This window comes from Magallana gigas, chromosome 8 (genome assembly GCF_963853765.1).
Source record: "Magallana gigas chromosome 8, xbMagGiga1.1, whole genome shotgun sequence".
NCBI classification, from domain to species: domain Eukaryota; kingdom Metazoa; phylum Mollusca; class Bivalvia; order Ostreida; family Ostreidae; genus Magallana; species Magallana gigas.
Window position 1 is genome coordinate 49,734,429 of NC_088860.1, and position 20,492 is coordinate 49,754,920.

General features: G+C 33.2%; 1 protein-coding gene across 4 annotated transcripts in view; it reads left to right on the forward strand.

The window, feature by feature from the left end:
• The window catches only part of LOC109617652 (serine/threonine-protein phosphatase 6 regulatory ankyrin repeat subunit B-like), a 343,082-nt gene that overhangs the window by 84,692 nt on the left and 237,898 nt on the right, over positions 1-20,492 (forward strand). Inside the window, exon 1 of one of the 4 annotated variants that reach the window (XM_066069380.1) lies at positions 14,814-15,054. The exons of the other annotated variants lie outside the window; for them this stretch is intronic. Coding sequence (XP_065925452.1) covers positions 14,980-15,054 — 75 coding nt within the window. The 5' untranslated portion in view covers positions 14,814-14,979. Of the gene's footprint in view, positions 1-14,813; positions 15,055-20,492 lie in introns of those variants that run through there. 4 annotated transcript variants of the gene reach the window in all.

Sequence of the window (20,492 nt, forward strand, 5' to 3'; positions counted from 1 at the left end):
TCAAACATTCTGATCGCATGATTCAGTAAAATAACCATAAAAAGCTTTGGTAAAAAATAAATAAATGTAATTAATGCATTTAATGTTATGTGTCATGTCAACACAGAAATTCGATCATAAAGTAATTTTTTCTTTACAAAATTTATACAAACTAGACTTTGACCCGTGCGTGCATGGGTTGACATTGCATATCGGACATATTTTACGAAGTAGGTACATCGACACCCCGTATCGTTGACATCTACATAACAAGGCTATTAACCTACAATAATGCTATTAATTTCACTACACTTTCCGTAGTTTGAATAATCTGTCTCCTGGAAAAGGCACTCATCACAGACAAAATGTCTCCTATATACCCGTAACGTAATAAAAAATTGAAGTTGAGTTGAAAATAACAGTCAAATTAATCATAACCTTTTTGAGACTGTAAATACCTTCATCCAAAATTATAATCCATATGATCGAAGCATTCAACACCTTTTCACCAAAGTACACGTATATTCTTTGCTACAGAGACAATACCCGGAACGCATTCTATTGTAAAACCAGGTCCGTGGGACATTTATCTTTTTAACGATAGAACATTCTATCTTCACTCTCCTCAGAAATACAATGTGATTTTTTTTTGCATGGATTCAAATAATGTTTTGCCATCACGAAGACAAAAGTAAGCACTTAGTTGATATGTATAATTAATATGTATAATTGTTATTTTATATTTTCTCTCATAAGAAATCATAAATATATTTAGACAGGATATAAAGCTAATTGCCAAAAATGTACACGAATGTGTATTGTTTCTGAGATTATTAATGGAAATATAGTTTTGTGGAAACATAAACTAATGATCCCGTTAGCGTGGATGTATTGCACACGCGCAAGATTGTAAAATCCGAAAAATCCAGATAAATGCCGGGATCTTTTGAGAAATTTTCGTTGATTATTTATAAGCAAGGCCTAATGAGAAAGAATAAAAACAAATTGGTAATCTTCAACTACCAATGGTGTTAAAATAAATAAAACAAAAGACAGTACTCTTCCAATTTCTTGGTATTAAATCCCCAAAATTCGAGTCTATTATTTTGAAATAGTACTATAGATGTTCGTTAATAAGGCTAATAGTATATTTGGCTGCATATTCGCACCTCGACCTATAGATGCTTTACTTTTATATCATTACTTACCTAGGTGTTTGAACCGTGTCCCGTAGATTAACAAGATCTGCTAAGCAAGAGGCAAACATGTATACTAGATTCTTAACAATTCTACAAAGTGCAATATTTTACAACGGTATGCATTATTAACAAAACAGCTTTTAAAAACCAGCGGGTTTCTAACTCATGACTTGTAAAATCAGTAGCAAATGTTTAAGATCAAAATCATTGCCCTATAAAGATCTAGATTGTGAGAGAAAAGATAGTATTAATACTATTTATATTTTGGTAGATTTATTGTTCATTTCAAAAGGGTTAAGTTTAGAGTTAAATATAAAGTGTCACATTCCTTCTTTGATATCAATATTGAATACGTGTATAATAATATAATAAAAGTAATATCATTACCATACAGTTTGTGTCTTATAACTGTATCCTTTAATGTAATTTGTGTACGTACACACGTACATAAACAAAACATAAAAATACTCCAGATATTTCGATCTGTGGTTAGTTACCACAATAATATGAGGTAACATGAGAAAACGTTAAGTAGTGGTTTGAAATAATTTTACTTAAAAAGGATATGCTTATAAAGATGATAAGAATAAAGATGAGGATAATATGAATTAAAATGATTCACATTCCGAGCACTTCATTTTTATATACATTTGTTTTTTAGTTTTGAAATTTTTTTTTCTAAATTTTGGAATCTGAAGGATTATTCCATAGCTTTAAACTGTTTATTAATAAAGATAAAAAAGTTCCAACCAAATACAACATTATTCCCTATCATGGTCACGTGGTGAGACAAGCTCCATTATTTCCCCGATGAGTAGACCACCTTCTTGGTACTGACGTTAATAATGTACTCCATGGCTGGCGGCACGCTGAGGAACGACTCCACGGAACGTCTTCTCCTGTCCTCCTTACTTATAGACACACGTGACATGTTGAGGAGTTGTCGTTCCTTGTGGAACGGTTTCGGATAAGGACTACAGTTCGGAGAGACCTGTCCTAAGACGTTGAGATTCAGGTTACGTTTGGCGATGATGTTTATCTACTCCATATCCAGATCTTTCTCCAAAGATTCCGACCGGGAGTCCATGAGTTGTTGCCCTTTGATAATGGGTACAGCTGACGTACTCCATGCCTGGCGGCACACTGAGGAACGACTCCACGGAACGTCTATTCTTGTCCTCCTCCCTGATAGACACACGTGACATGTTCAGGAGTTGTCGCTCCTTGTTGACCGGTTTAGGAGAAGGGCTACAGTTTGGAGAGACCTGTCCTATGACGCTGAGATTCAGGTTACGTTTGGCAATGATGTCTATCTACTCCTTATCCATATCTTTCTCCGATGTCTGGGAGAGGGAGACCATGAGTTGTTGCCCTTTGATAATTGGCGCTAACTTCAAGGGAATTAAAGTAGGACAACAACAAAACTTCTTCTCCCAATTTTGTTCGAAATTATCTGATGCTGAATGTTTACAAAGCTGCTTTTTTCTAGGGGTGGGGGACATAGATGTAGTACAAGCACTTTCAACTGAGGAAGGTACCACATACGAACCATGTGTTATGAGATCCCGAAAATAATCGATAGGTTGAATAAAGTCATGATCCTCAAATCACTACAGATCCCTGACTAAGATTTGAGTATAATGATTGACTGTCCTGCAACCATGCTGTTCTAATATAATGGATACCATGAACACTGCTAACCCCCTCTTACGACTGCTGGGGAACTCGGTCCAACCTTGAGGGTACCCCTTACTACCAACATTGATATAACCTTATTCATCACTGTCACGGTCTTCATACACAAGGGCCTTCCCAGAGGGAAGGAGTGTCAAAGTGTTCCGTAGACCGTAGCAGGGAGTCATTCCTGTATTTTGATGTAAAGCATGTAGGTCTCATAGTGTTATAGGGGGGTGCTTGGAAGTCAGATGCGAAACGGCGGCTGTTGACACTTTTTATGCAAGAAGAAAGTCGTGCAGACGGTAAGTGAAATAGTGTGAAAATGACATGGATGGGAGGTGGGGCGGTACAGACTGGCAAGGCTGAGACTTGTTAGACTACAGGCGCTCCCTGTCCCGGGGGTCATCCCTCTGAAGAGAATATGGTAGGGTGGGGTCTAAATGAGCCAAAATGGGTAAAATGTTGACATTACACAGGGGGGTCAATTAGACATTTGATTTGACAAGAAAAAGATATGAGTGTCATTTTGGGTAAACTTTTAACCTTAGTGTCCTTCCTTAAGTCTAACAGGTAGTTACAAGTCATTTTGATCCAGGTGCAAATTATATTTTTCCCGCAACATTGTGCTAAGTGGGTGTACCCCCACCCCACAATTTAATGCATCAGAAAAATGTCCCCTGCTACCTAATCGCGAATCAACTATTCACAATCCACCTCGCGGTGGCCTCCAATATGGCGGACTCAATGCGACTTTTTCAAACTCTCTTAACAAAAGTGTACATCTAACTGTACGGGGAAAAAACCCTCGGATTATCCAGCAAGTCCAGGGCCTCGATTTAGACGCCAGTATAGTATTTATTGTCTACTATTACAATAACACAATATTCCGTGGGTACTGTACCACTGGACTCGCCGGTCGCCTCTTCATACACACCCCCTGTGTCTCAAACCGCCGGCTGCAGACTTCTAACTGGCGATTAAAGCATCTTGTGCTGGAATTCTCGCGTGGTAACGTGCATGGAATAAGTCCACAATCACTACACTTTTACGTATGCAATCACAAAATTAATAAAAATGTCATTATGTGTCGGTTTTATATACATATGCATGTACAATCAAGGAATGTAAACATGATATAGGCTTGTGCATAATTTTTGTACACGTTATCTTGCACTTTTGTTTACTGTTTACAAAATTTCAGTCACATGCATTTAAGAATAATCGATGAAAACTCTATTGCCAAACCCATGGCATAGGTGGTGCTACAGTTCTCATTAAAATTGCATGAATCATATGTGTTTCTTAACTGATATACTGCATGGAATTTTAATGGTCAGTGCGATGCAATTATTAAGAACTCAAATATTTTAATCTAAGTATGTTGCATTTTTTTCTGTTAGTTTTTCGCATTAGGAACACGAAAGAGAGGGCCCCCAAATAGACATATCAGATCACATGATAAGCTAGTATCAGGAACTGAATTTTCCTTTTCTAAAAGCACAGGTAATCAGTTTTGCATATTCAGCAGTAAGAGTCAGTTATTTGTTAGATCTTCTTGTCACATTTGTAATTGATAAAAGGAGCCACTGATAATAGATTACTACACATATTCCAGGGAATTAGAAATTAAATGCTTTACATATTTTCAGTTTCAGACGACACTGCATCAGAGACTGAAAAATGTCCAACAGCTGCCAATAATGAATCTGTCCAAGAGTCATCTACAACTGTTAAGGTATATACATTTTTCTTATTTTAAAATTTGTAATTTGAAAGAACACACTAGATTTTAAAAAATATATATACTGTGGGATCAGTAAAAATCGTGGTGGCTTAATGTTTACGGTATTCGTGAGCAGCCCTCAGCCACAAATTTACATCCTCAACGAAACCCGTTGATAAAAGATTAAGTTTTCCAACTGAAACTGAAAACCGACCCATTCAAGAAGTTACTTCCCCACGAATAAGCAAAATCCCACAATCACCAAAAATTGGCACCCACAAAATTAAATTATTTCACAGTATGTGTAGAATATACAGTATCTGTATCATTTTGTTAACTTACCCTAACCATATATATTTAAGATCAATTAAATGTAATACGCATAGTCACGGATTTCTTCATACATGTACTTGACAGTTTGATAAACTTTGGTATGTAAAAAAGCCTAACACTATTTGTTTGTTGCTATGTGGTCCTGTTGCCATGGTAACCGAGAGTAAAAATGTAAAAATGGCATTTTAATAAAAATTATAAATAAAAATAGTTGTCATTTTTAAAAAGAAAGAAAAAAATTCATGGAGGAACGCATATTTTAGATGGTTTTCGTGGTTACGAAACAGAAATTTTAAAATTTGTTTTCTTCATTTAATTTTAATAAAAAGTGCAAATCTTGGATTTTTTGGTAAACACTATTATGATTGTGCAAATAAGAATTTAGATAAAATTTAAAACCGTTGCTATGGTAACAAGCTTAAAAATAAGGAAAATTATAATAGTTTTAAGCATACGCAGGCATGTTAAGGCTTCCCAATGGATTTTACATCGATATTTAGAAAGCCACGTGTCTGTACCTCATACGATATGACGTCATAATTAACTTTGACGTCACGATCTGCCGTCCTGTCGATAGTTCTCAGGGAATGTTTTTTAACGTTAAAAGTGAATTATATCAAACCAGTATAATACCGCATATTTCCTTTACATAGATGCTGCCGTTAATGCGAGACGTACAGAATTCATTCATATTAAAACCCAGTATCAAATAATCGGCAGTTTTAAAGCTTCGTTTTAAGTAAAAGACTATTTATAAACTAGTGGTTTAGAGACTCTCCCTGCTACGTGTAAACAACCGAATGAAGAAATGTCCATGCATGTAAAACCAGCTTGGCGCAGGTGAAAGATCAACATAATTTTAGAATATTTTACGTAATATTGGTAGAGAATATAAGTACTAATGTAAATCGTGCTTGGGAAACCTACGGATTTACCCCAATTTTTTGTAAATCGCTTTTGATTAGTAAAAATGTGCATTATTTTGATGATTTTGTGGAATGTTTCAACAATATCTTCCATAAACGAAATATCTATTTCTTTCCCAAGCAAGAACTTCAAAGTATATGACTTAACAAAGGATTTTTATTAAAAATATGTATGATTTAATGTCATTAATCACCTACGCCGATGCGGTTTATTTAGATCATACGCATTATTAGGATTCGCTTTAACGTGATTACAAAGTACAGATGACGTCAAAAAAGCATCAAATGTAATGTTAACATCGGTATCAATAAATGTATCATAGATTTTAAGAAATACTCCCGGTCAAAGTATTTTTACAATGATTAAAAAAATATCGTTTTCCAGCCGTATTTTAGCCTCGGGACGCCTTGACATTGTTGCGTATTTGAATGGATATTATTCACTTATAATGAATAAATATAAAAAATCAAATGGTGAGAAAAAATAAAGTATCTCCTTAACTTTAATGATACTTGAAAAAAATCTGAAATTTTCTAAAAACAACTGCCGTTGCTATGGACTTTTCTAAAACTAAGAATTTCTGTGTTCTGCAACTTAATTTTCCATAGCAACAACATTTCTGTGTTACATAACAAAGGTTTTTGTGGTATACAATTGAAGAAAATTGAGATATATTTTTACGGTTTCCAACAAAAACAATTGCAATAAAATTCTAAAATCGGCAATTAAAGCATATAAAAATCATCATCAATTTCTCAGTTTTTCCTATTTTTGGCCTTGTTGCCATAGCAACGGATGTCGATTTTCATAATAATATATATATAGCATGGACATTGATATGGTGGTAAAAATTAATCAGTTTCCTATTTTAGCCTATTAAAAATCCGCAAAAAACCTATTTCAAAAATTTGTAAAGGTTTCCATGGTAACATTTTAAAAGTATTGGTTTCTCCATTAATTTTCTGATATAATTAAATAATTGAAAATAGGAATAATGCTGTTTTATGTCTTTGATAGTTTTCATTAGTGGGCAAAACCTTCTGATATGGCTTCAAAGTAGGTAAGTTTTGCTGTTTTTCCATCTTTAGTCTCGGTCACTATGGCAACAGTTACCCCTAGCAACCAACGTTTAGTGTTTTTTGCGTTTTACACCTCGATGTGTCCACGTATGAAATGAAATATAAGGAAAATTGGTAACTATGCGTGGCCAGACCCTTTAAAAAATCTTTCTTACATAGAATTGATCTTAAGAGTTACTGTGGAATAATTTAATTTCGTGGAGGGGGGGGGGGAGGGGAGGGGGGCAATTTTCGTGAATTGTTGGTTGTTTGCTTATTCATGGGGATGTAATTTCGTAGATGCGTCAGTTTTCAGTTACAGTTTGTAAACTAAATCTTTTATAATTAGTTTTCGCTGAGGATGTAAATTCATGGGCGAGGGTTACCCACGAATACCACGAAAATTGAGTCACCACGAATTCTAATGATTCCACGGTATTTTATGGAATTAATAACTGACTCTATTAATTTAACAGGCACCAGAGATGAATGGCCATGAATATATACGAACACTCTTTGACAAGCACAGTGTTTACAATTTCGAGGATTTAACTTCAAGAGACCCAGATTCCTTTGAATTTTTCAATTCAGTTTAAAGAGACTCTTAAATTTTACTAAGAAATATGCTCAAAAAATCAGATCTTCAATATGAAAGTCATACAGGCAAAAAAAACCAGTTAGCTATTTTTTACACAGGCTTGGATCTTGATGTTTTCAACTCATTATTGACAACGAAAAGCTTCATTTATGCAGTTCTTCCATATTAAAAGAACAACATATGTCCGACCATTAAATCTGGATGGCTAGGGTGTTAAGAAAAAGCCTGGTGTCATCAGGCAACTCAGTCTACGAGAGGACTTCTTCAGTGTTTTGTATCGCTTACAGACAGGACATTACCTTGAAGAATGCAGTCTTTGCTTTGGTGTGAGCTCCAGTCAGTTCTCCAGATATTTTACTAACTGGATCAATCTCCTACCTATAGAACTGGAACCTTTACGTAAAAATGCAGTGCCGGATGAAGACGTTGGTCTTGCACGTTGCTTTTAACCATTTCCAAACCTGAGAGTAATTTTGGACTGTACAAGAACTGTTCAGTGAAACGCCTTCCATTGTGGACTGCAAAAAACAGATTCACAGTAATAATAAACACCACTTCACAATAAAAATTTCTCGTCGAGATCATTCCCACATGAGCTGTGACATACATCTTTAAAGCTTATCCTGGAAAGCCGTCAGACAAGGTCAGCCAAACAGATCACACAGGAAAGCTTGGACCTTCTTGACTCCCTTAATATACCAGGACACAAAGTTATGGTCGACAGGGGCTTTATGATTGAAGAAGATCTCCCCTGTGATATCAAATAAGTAAATTCCTTATTTCAAGGGTGCAAGCAGACAACAACGTACCGCAAATGAGCTACTAAAGTCAAAAGTCATCTCAAGGGCAAGAGTTCATTTGGAACGTTGTATGCGGAGAATTAAGTCTTTCAACATTCTAAGACGTGAACTTAAACTATAGCAAGCTGATGTATATGAGAAAAGATTCTGTCCGTAGCATGCATAACTGAGGTAAGCCAATCTTTAGCATTTAAAAGAGAAAAACAATTTGATTATTTAGATGTTTTAAAAACGTTCTGCAATTAACATTGCCGGGGAATGTTTTATTATGCTGTCTTAAAACATTTCATTCTGTATGATAAGCAGTTTTCTGACGATAAAGAAATATAAATTTGAAATACCAATACAATGAAAGCAATTTTGGTCAGGCATTTCTAGTTGACAGTGTTATAAAAATCATCAATAGAACATTTTTATAACATATTTTAAAAATGTTTTTTTTATGCTAAATAACCATAATATTGTTCATAATGTTTTTAAATTATTATCAAAACTAAACATAAATGTTTTTAAAATGTTGTATTGATAATGTTTTCTTATAACATCCTTACAACAAAACTAAAATGTTTTTGAAACGTTCTAAAAATGTTTTTATGAAAACGTTCTTGGAAATCAACCTAACAACCAGAATAAAATGTTCTGAAAACGTTTTGAGCTACCTGAGGAGTTTCCGGTATATAGTAACTGTTTTACACGGGTATAAGAATAATACATATTATATAGAGATAATCTTAAACCTTGAAAAATAAATAGATATCAAAATCAAAAGCCTGAAAGGACATAATGGCTTACGGGTTTGATATGACAATATTTATATGCATCAAGTATGATTCCCTCGATTTCTTACGGAAACTTTAGTTTTTTTTATAGTTCTACTGAAAGTAAAGTTTATTCATAGCTCTAAAGTAATTAACAGGACTTATATCAACATGCCTTGTTTATTGATTGGTCGAACCTTAGTGACCGAAACAGACATGATTAAAATCTAGACGCCTCTTTTATCAATTGGTTGAAACCACCATTGATTTAAGGAAAATCATTGACTGCATGAAATAATTATGAATATGTCAGACTCAAACTCCAATATGAGACAATTTGTTTCTTCCTTTTATCAGAGATATACTAAAGTACATTAACAGTAAATTCTTTCAACGATATAAGACACAAAAACACTTAAAACCAACATGCTCTCAACTATCAGTATACCTTGTATTCCTACGCACTATGAACTGGCACGCAAATGTCATGACGAATATGCTTCACTTAAACATGGCGCTGTTGCCGTTTCAGTATGTTTTATGCATGGGGGAAGGTTGGTAGGGTTGGTGTGTGGTGCAACGAAACAGCGCCACAGCCAGCGCAAAATCACTGTGCGTAAAATAATATAACCATATGATGAAATGTATTACATTTGGCTGTGTATTTTATTTAGCGTTTTTGACGGAAAACAGTGTCTGCTTAATCAAGTACATCGCCAAATGTAAAACATAAAAGTAGATATATAGGTACATTCAGAAATGCGCTAAAACAAATCCACGCTAACTTGTTGTAAAACTACATTCCGCCAAATATCTTACACGCTTAATATAGTACGTTTACAGTATTTTCTTTTAGCCATTACAAATCAAGTCCCAATGTTGAAAAAACAAAACACCGAAAATATTGCTTTGCGTTTGCCATTGTATTGATATGAATTTCATTTTTAATACTTGTATTTATTGATAATCTATTACGTTGTTCTGCATTCTTTGTTATATTTACGGATTAATCTTAATTTTAATTTTCCTTCATGACTCCAAATAATGACTATTTTTTTTGTGATAAATACATGTTAGTACATGTTCTGTATCATTGAATGAATGAATTTCTGTATTATTGAATGTGAATGATTTTTTTAATTTAATCTCAATATAACCATATCGATTTAAATGAAGATCCATTTATCAAAAATTAGTATTTGTATTATATCGTACAATTTAAAACAATTTTTACCATCAGAGGAAAATCCTAGAGTATTCAAGTGAAACGGAAATAAAAAGAGGAGGCAAAAAGACATCTTCCAGGTGACCACTCTTTATTCAAAGTATTACATTTAAATATGACATTTTGAATATATATATATATGTTAATTGCAATAAAATTTATCAACATTAATATCCATTACAAAAATCTCTTTTAGTTGAACCCCATGAGTCTTTTAACTTTAGTTTTGAGAATGCGCGCAAGTGTAATTATTTATCTTACCTTAATCTATAAAAAGAGGAGGCAGAAAGACAGCTTACAGAGCTACTGGAGACCTGTGATTCCCGCATTCTCATTTTATACGCACGGACACTGCGCTACAACATCCTCGTCCTTAAAAGTAAATGCGATCAAGTGCATACTAATGATCTAACGCACTGTGGTCAGTAGCAGCATTATGTTAATATTTCTGACTTGGCTTAGGCAGGTTCATCATAGGACTTAATTACACATTTTTCCTTGAACGAATTTGATTATACGCTATCTATATAACGCATGTACTTTAACCCTTTTCTTTAAAATTAATTTTTGTTATGATAGTACACATAGGTACCAATGACCTTGACATCTTGCCTGGCCTCAATCTGTAACGAAATATAAATTATCCGTCCTACGTCGCAAGGTCTCAGTGTCAAGCATGTCAATAGGTTTGTCGCATTATTTCATCGTTTGTGTAACGTGTTGAGGGGTCCGTACCTAGTCACTGTGTTAACGCCGTATGCAGGACGGACTGTGCAATACCGCTAACCAAAGGCGTATCGCTTGTCAGTGACGATAACTCTAACTGGTCAAAAATCATAAAATCGTTACATTTGCAGGCACGTGACATCGTTTTTAAAAGTGTGGGTTTAGGGGATGGGGGGATTGAGGGGTTGGGCAGACTTATCCAAAAATCTTGACAGGCAAAAAATTAAGGTAACTTCCCTTAAATCATTACACAATCTTAATATGTGTGTATGTGTGTGTGTGTGTGGGGGGTGTCTTCTTACTTTTAATTTCCTTATTTTAATTCCCGTTTTTACTTAGTCCCAAAAAAGTGGGAGGGGGTGGGGGGGATCTATTTTGTGTGTATCACTAACTGGTGGTCGGTCACATGAAATTGAAATTTGACGTTTTTACAATTAGAACGAAATGTTGCATTCTGCAACCTGATACGTGTCTAAAGCATTGACGATCTGTCTTCTATGTTAATTTGATAACAAAGGTACGTTTCAGGTTATCAGCTAACTTGATCAATCTTGATATAATAATTGTTTTAAGTAACATATCATACTATGCTTTAAAGAAAATAAGATCAAGTACGAATGGGTTTGTGAGCATGTTTTATATTGTTTATACCTATATGCATGCATGTATGAAAGGACTACATGAGTCATCATGCATGTTTTGCTCCTAAAATTAGATCTTTAAAAATAAGGTTGAATATAGTTGAAATCATATTTGATATAGGTTTGTAAAAGATTTTACTCTAGCGACGTCATGATATAGAGATGACGTCATGAAAATTGTCCTACTTCAATAGGTTCATATTTTGGAGCAGAATATCGGTGTTTTACAACGGTTTTTCGCTTACATATTGGAGAAAGTGCCATTTTTAACTGTAATATGTATGACTTTATGAACATATGAATATGTTAATATCGTACATGAGCAGACCTGCGTTCTGTTCTTCAAAAATATAAAGGAAAAATGACTATCTTTTTCATTTGCTTGCAGAAATAGTCGCAATAAGCCCATTGTAACGACTTTATAAATGATCATGAACAGCTATTATAAAAAGATAACTGATACATGTATCAAGATTTATGTAATATACATCCTCTGTATAATGTTTCATTAAGATTTGATTTTGATACCGTACTGATTAAAATGGTGGATCAGATATTTAAAGATATCAATGTCGTCCTTTGGTATTGTATAAGTATCCTTGACAGTTTTCATAATTTTGATAGATAAAAACGTCCATTTGTTTATAATTGTCTTTCGTGTTAGGTCTACTGCATTGAATTAACTAGAAGTAGCTTTAGTTAATTAAATTCTGAGAATCAAGTTGATAATGTCCAACAACATATGTGCACTTAAAGGACGATAACAACCATACATATCTTGTACTCACTATAACCCAACATCTTTAAAGCTGACATAAATTCATAAATACGCATGATTTCCCTTTTATCTCCTACTACCGCCATATTAGTTGTCGATTTCTATTGTTCTGTTCAGCACTACACCCCCCCCCCCCCCATATAAGGCCGAGAGGACTATTCATGCTTCACTGCATTCAGGAATTTCATACACCGATACACCTGAACATGTTGACGCGAAGAAAAAAAATATGACAACCACTGCATTGGCAAGATACTAGTGTATCCAATAAACGACGAAACAAGACAGACGGAAATCCAGGCGCAGATACTTTCAAAATTCCTCGATAATATTTATTGTGGACCGTTTTCCTTTGTATGTTATAACATCGCACATGCGCAAACCACACACTGTGGCAGATCAAGCAATGTCAATGATCACATGAATTTTTAGAAACGGAGCGTTTTTGTAGGAACGGATGTTACGTTGTTACTTTCTTCGATTTACTATCATTTAGCTACTGTGTTGGATGTAGTGCCTCCGGGGTTTTCAATAAGATGATGACGTTATGCACTCTGTATGAACGACACACGTGTTCGATGTGCATTCGAAGTAAGGCAGCACTGTCAGTGCAAAAATAATATAAATACCGAAATCCTTTCAAAGAATTAATAGTTTTTGTATTTCATTGATCGTTGTTTCCTTTATTCTTATATTACAAACATTTTACTACAATGTGTAGTTCATGCATTCAGAAGTCCGTGCAACCTGAATGCCTCGATCGGAAAGCAACCGACCGTAACTTTCTCAACCGGTATATAAACCCCAGTGGCAGAAGAGGAGCGATCAAAAGTAATATGGCGACCAAATGCTTTTATGAATTCATGTCAGCTTTAATGAAGTACTTGGTCGATTATTTACATAGCATCTATTTACCAGTGTGTTTGTGTTAATATAAGTACATGTATGTGCTACTTTTAAGGATGGGGCCCGCCTTATCAGGGGTCAGCCTTCAAACGTTAATCAATCTATAAAACCTAAGTTATTTTATATTTTAGATTGAAAATTCGGTCACATACTAGTATATCTTTTTGGTCATTGTATGAAACCAAGGGAATAATTGTGAATAAGCCTTCACTAAATTCGTCGTGTTGCGTGTAATTCAATTTTTTCATACGTAGTTTTCCCAGGCCCTTAATGCATAGGCTGAACTTGATATTACAAACTTTTGTAGCTATTGCTATCATAATTTCTTTCTTCCTTTTAGAGATGATAGTTCTCTTAAAAGGGATTTTTTCTTGCATTATTCATTTATTTCCTTTTGACTGCTGAACGTGTGTAAAAAGTGGACCCCTGATGAGGCCGTTATTGTAAGTTTTAATGACATGTTCCATTAATACTGCAGAAACTTTAAAGGTTCAAGGTAGCTATATTTATTTGAATTCCGAGAATCGGTGTTGGAATACCCCACAAAATGTCCTTTGAAAGGACCTTTAAATTTTACCGTTCTTTGCAGGTGTTGACAAAAAGCCGAGATATTTAAAAAGTCTTCTGAAACAAGACTTACGCATCAAGTAAACTTCTGAAATTCTTTTTTCTATTGTTTGTAAATTATTACAGAACACAAGGCAATACCTTACATCTATTTTAAAATGACTCAGTTTAAGGTTTTTGTGGAGAACTTAAAAATATTGAGCACCATTTCTGTGAGATAATATAAAGAAGCACACTAAGATTTAAAATGTGCACAATGAACTATTTTATTTTAACTTGTTTACCTTGGAATAAGAATAAGTCAAAAACGATTATTTTGTTCCTGATATTATATACATATCAACAAGGAGGATGAGACACACCATCAACCAAGCATGAGTCCCTGTATCAATAATGCACTTTTAATTATTTTTTCACAATAAAAAAATAGTTTACAAAATACATGTACCTAAATCTACTGTTTAACAAAAACACAACAAACAAAACAGAACAAAAAAAAAAAACAGAAAGAAAGGAACATCACCAACGTAATTATTTCATCTTATACAGATTGATTAAGAAATAATTTAATGATAAATACGATGTAGCAGTATTTAATCTATAAAATCTATCAATTAATTTGAAAGTAAACACTATAGTGTGCACTGTTATGGTAACTGCAATAATAAATGATTTGTTTGTAAATCCTTCACAAAACTATTTTCTTCAGAAGATATTTTTGATTGGCGTTGATACCTTTCTGAATTCTTTTTTTCATAATTTAACATCAAAAATTGGTAATGAAGTTTAAAATTTCAGATAGCAGAACAATATGTTCTAGAACAGAGCATATTCTCTGTCATGGTTGTAGATTTAAATAACAACAATTTATTGCTCTAAACAATTTTACATCATGCGACCAATCCCTTGTGTTATATAATCAGGGGATCTTAATTGTACGTCCACAAACCACCCGGGTGTAACGACTGCGACATCGTCCAGATTTGGTTTAAGTTTTGGATACGCATATCGTACACGACATTCACTGCAGTTAAGTGTCTACAGACTGTTAAGAAAGAACTGTTAATTTGGTGATGAAAAAAACATGAAACTTCTAGTAAGATCCTGTCTTGCTTTACTTGGAACATTCCTGTCTGTTTGTATTCGCCATAACGAGTGTGTAAGTATAAAATTTTATCAACTAACATCTATCAATTAACGATTGCACACCATGAACATTTTTCTGGTTTTGTATATGTATAATACTGCCTCGTATACATAAGACATAGAGTTCTTAGGTAAATACTATAAACATTTTTTGATATATATTCCTGAATAACATTAGTAAAACTACGTTCGGTTGGTGTATTCATAATGTGTAAAAATGCTAAAAAGTAGTCAGTGCGCTTCAATAACCACAATATGTCTACCTTTAAACATAGCATTGTATTTGAATAAACATCTATTTGAATTTACAGTTTTATAAGGAATCATTCTAATCGCTACCCATGCGTTACAAGTTCACATGTAACATAACTGCTATCAACTTCAGACTGCAGGAGATTCCTATAGTGAATTTCTTTTTTAAACATTAACACCCCCAGACATATTTGTTTTTTAATAAATCTAGTGAATGCATGGTTCATATTTAATTGATATATGCAAAATATTAGTCAAGAGCTTCAAAAATATGAAGTTACTTATGCTTTTCATGAACTTAAAACGACATTGATAACGGCATTCGTAAACACTTTAGATATTCACCTACTCACTGTTGAAATATGCATTTTGATTCGAACATGAAAACATAAGAAAATCGTAACAATTGACTTCTTACCCTCCATGATTTATTGATTATACAACAACTCCTGACTTAACTGAAACGTCATGATCAGGCGCCATTAAAAAAAACCCAAAACTAATAGATACCCATTTCAAATGGTTAAATACATTAGTCTGTCTCGAAATAATCCTTCATACAATTGTTATGAAATAACGATATCTACATTTGATTCATGTTTGTTATATTATATACAGTTCTCTGAACCTTTACCAGAAATGTTTTCAACTTTAAAATTCGACTTTCAACAAGTCTTAAAGTCCATTTTTAACCAGATTGAACACACGAGGTTTTAACTTGAATAAGTGTTATTGTATATTGCCCCACAATACTACGAATATATCAAATAGGCAAGTAATATACATGGTATTGACATGTTCTTTTTTTGTGTTTCCCGGTAAATAATTTCAAACGTTTACAATAGTTTCAAAATAATAATAATAATAATTTTACAATAGCACTTAAAGTTGCGTGTTTAAGCAGAGCACTCCATTATTTTGATCTTATTCTCATGTTGAGACAATTATTAAAACGCAATGAATTTACTCTACACTCGATACGTTTACCTGATCGATGATCACCTAGTAAAAAGTTTAGATCATAATTTGAAAATTAGTTCAATTACGAACTTTTTGTAAGCTTGGATGTTTTGATTTTGTATAGACATGTATTTGACAATTTATATTGTTGATCTATTGATGTGAATTTGGATAATCTATGTGGGAATTCCCAACAAAATTCCCCTTGGCAAAACCTTTTATTTATACATGTTTGGGATCTGGACAAAAATGCAGAGATATTTAATATGTTTCCTTTAAAAAGAATTGTGCTAAACACAAAACCTTTTGTTTTATCTGTATATAATTGGTAGCAGCATGTCATACATTAACACACCTTTTGTCTATTTAAAAAAACTTTAGTTTGGATTTTTTCAGTTACGATTCTTAATTTGCATAAACATGTCCTTGAAATAATACAAACAGGCCCCATGCAGTTGGAAAATGTGTACAATGATATATTCATTGTATTTTGTTAACGTTAACCTTGGGATAGAAATAACAGTCAGAAACGAACATGTTTCACATCTTATATATCTTATATACTCATGTACTATGATGAGACTCACCACCAACAGTGCATGAATCTTTGTATCAGTAATGAACTTGTCAATTAAACTTTTATTTCTAGACTGATTAAAAATAGCCTGAAAGGTGTTTTATGCTCATTCACGAATAAAAACCTACATTGAACTTTTTAGATGCTTTTGATTTCTTAAAAGTACAATTCCTTAGGAGTGAATTAAAAACAAGAAAAAGTGTATGTCAGTTTCAGTTAGGAGAACATGTAAACATGGGCCAAAAATGAAGCATAGAAATTCTAAAAGAAATTGCAATTTGGCCAGAAATTCCCTATGATCAGATGTCAGACATTTTCAGTTTTGTTTACTTGAAAATATCTCAGACCTTATTTTTAGACAAAACTAACACCACGAAATAACTTTTTGATAAGTTATGACCAAGTAAAATCGGAGCATCATTTTCGGTGAAGATATGGTATATAAACCGAAAATTGAACGTTTTATGAAAATATTGGTACTCTGTTTTTACATTTTATGGTTTCAAATAAAGGCATTAAAAGTAGGATTTTGACTGCCAAAAAAGAATGGTTATATCCCCATCCCCTATTTAAGTTGAAACATTTTTTGGAATCAAAATAAGCCACATTTGCAGCAAAACAAACTTTTATTCACCCGAATTTTAAAATTGGTGTTATTATCTTCAATAGCAATTGTAATTTTGAGAAAAAATAATCAAAGAAGTAAAGTAGACATATAGTAGACATACAACCATTTGAACTTCAAAATAATTATAAAACAGTGTTAATAAACCATCGTCTGAGTGCAGTTCTGACATAGGTGTGAATAACATGGAATGACATCAGGTATTTCTGCGGCAACTTTGACCTAACTATCATTGAACAGTTCAATGTGAACGTGAATTTTGATTTTTGCTTATTACATTGCACTTGCATGGTGCTCAACATACATTAATAAGTAGCATAACAATCCATGCTATGGTGTTTTAATGATGAAGCTTTCCAAATTTAAAAGACATGTACTTCAAAAGCAAAAGCAAAAAAATTGTAGTATGTATAAATATACATGTTATAAGATCATGCATGTTTACATATTAACATTGAGGTCTGATGGGTCAACCATGAAGTAATCATTAAAACAATGTGTATTTCTAAATTTGTGTGAGAGATGGAGGTGGAGGTGTTTCATAATTATGTGTTCCAATTTTTTTATGCATACAGTATTAGAAAACATTATCATTAATCTTAATAGTACAAATTACATCACTACTAAGTCATAAAAGTACTGACTTTCCCATATTTTACTGATAAACTTAGACATTTACTGACAATGTACTGACATTACTGATAAACTTAGAAAAGTACTGACGTTTTTACTGTAATTATTATTTTCAAACCTTGATATATCATCAAAATCAAAATCAAAGGCCTGAAAGGCCATCATGGCTTACGGGTTTGATATGACAATATTTACATGTATCAAGTACATATATGATTCCCTCTATTTCTTTCGGAAACTTTGGTTATTTATAGCTCTATTGAAAGTAACTAGTTAATTTAAAGCTCTATAGTAACTAACAAGACGTATATCAACACGCCTTGTTTATTGATTGGTCGAACCTTAGTGACCGAAACAGACAGGATTGAAATCTAGACGCCTTTTTGATAAATTGGTTGAAACCACCATTGATTTAAGGAACATCATGGACTGCATGGAATAATTATAAATATGTTTAACTTAAATATGAGACAATTTGTTCCTTTCTTTTATCCAAGATATACTGAAGTACATTAACAGTGAATTCATTCAACGATATAAGACACAAAAAACGCTTAAAACCAATATGCTCTCAAATATCAGTAAACCTTGTATTCCTACGCACGATGAACTGGCACGAAAATGTCATGACGTATATGCTTGACTTAAACCTGGCGCTGTTGCCGTTTCAGTATTTTTAATGCATGGGGAAAGTTTGGTAGAATTGGTGTGCGGTGCATGGAGCAGCGCCACAGCCAGCGCAAAATCACTGCGCGTAAAATAATATAACCATATAATGAAATTTATTACATTTGGCTGTGTATTTTAATTAGCGTTTTTGGCGAAAAACAGTTTCTGCTTAATCAAGTACATCGCCAAATGTAAAACATAAAAGTAGATATATAGATACATTCAGAAATGCGCTAAAACAAATCCACGCTAACTTGTTGTAAAACTATATTCCGCCAAATATCTTACACGCTAAATATAGACGTACGTTTACAGAATTTTCTTTTAGCCATTACATATCAAATCCTAATGTTGAAAAAAAACCCACCGAAAATATTGCTTTGTGTTTGCCATTGTATTGATATGAATTTCATTTTTAATACTGGTACTTATTGATAATCTATTACATAGTTCTGCATTCTTTGTTATATTTACGGATTAATCTTAATTTTAATTTTCCTACATGAATCCAAATAATGAATATCTGTTTAGTGATAAATACATGTTAGTATATGTTCTGTATTATTTTTTTGTGAATGATTTAATTTTTATTAAATGTCAATATTATTATATCGATTTAAATGAAGATACATTTATCAAAAATTAGTATTTGTATTATATCGTACCATTTTAAAACAATTTTTACCATCAGAGGAAAATCCTAGACTATTCAAATGAAACGGAAATAAAAAGATATCTTCCCGGTGACCACTCTGTATTTAAAGTATAACATTCAAATATGACATTTTGACAATATATATTAATGTTAATTGCAATAAAATTTATCAACATAAATATCCACTACAAAAATATCTTTAAATAAAATTTTTGTTAAACACCCTGAGTCTTTTAACTTTAGTTTTGAGAATGCGCGCAAGTGTTATAATTTATCTTTCCTGTATAAAAAGTGGAGGCAGAAAGACAGCTTCTAGATGACTACTGAAGACCTGTGGGGGTCGCGATGGGGGTGGGGGTGGGGGTGGGGGTTGGGATTGGTGTCTACTTATCTAATTTCCTTATTTTCATTTCCGTTTTTCCAAAAACGTGGGAGGGGGTGGGGGGGGGGGCAAATCTATTTTGTGTGTATCACAACTGGTGGTCGGTCGCATGAAATTGAAATTTGACTTTTTTACAATTAGAACGAACTTCTGCAACCTGATACAAGCCTAAAGCATTGACCTATTTGTCTTCTATGTTAATTTGATAACAAAAGTACATTTCAAGTTATCAGCTAACTTGATCAATCTTGATATAATAATTGTTTTAGGTAACATACCATACTATGCTTTAAAGAAAAATAAGATCAAGTACGAATTGGTTTGTGAGCATGTTTTATATTGTTTATAACTATATGCATGCATGTATGAAAGGACTACATGAGGTTTCATGCATGTTTTGCTCCTAAAATTAGATCTTTAAAAAAAAAGGTTGAAGATAGTTGGAAACATATTTGATGTAGGTTTGTAAAAGTTTTTACTCTAACGACGTCATGATATAGAGGTGACGTCTTGAAAATTGTCATATTTCGATAGGTTAATATTTTGGAGCAGAATATGGGTGTTTTGCAACGGTTTTTTGTTCACATACTTGAGTAAGTGCCATTTTTAACTATAATGTGTATAATTTTATGAACATATGAATATGTTGATATCGTACATGAGCAGACCTGCGCTCTGTTCTTCAAAAATATAAAGGA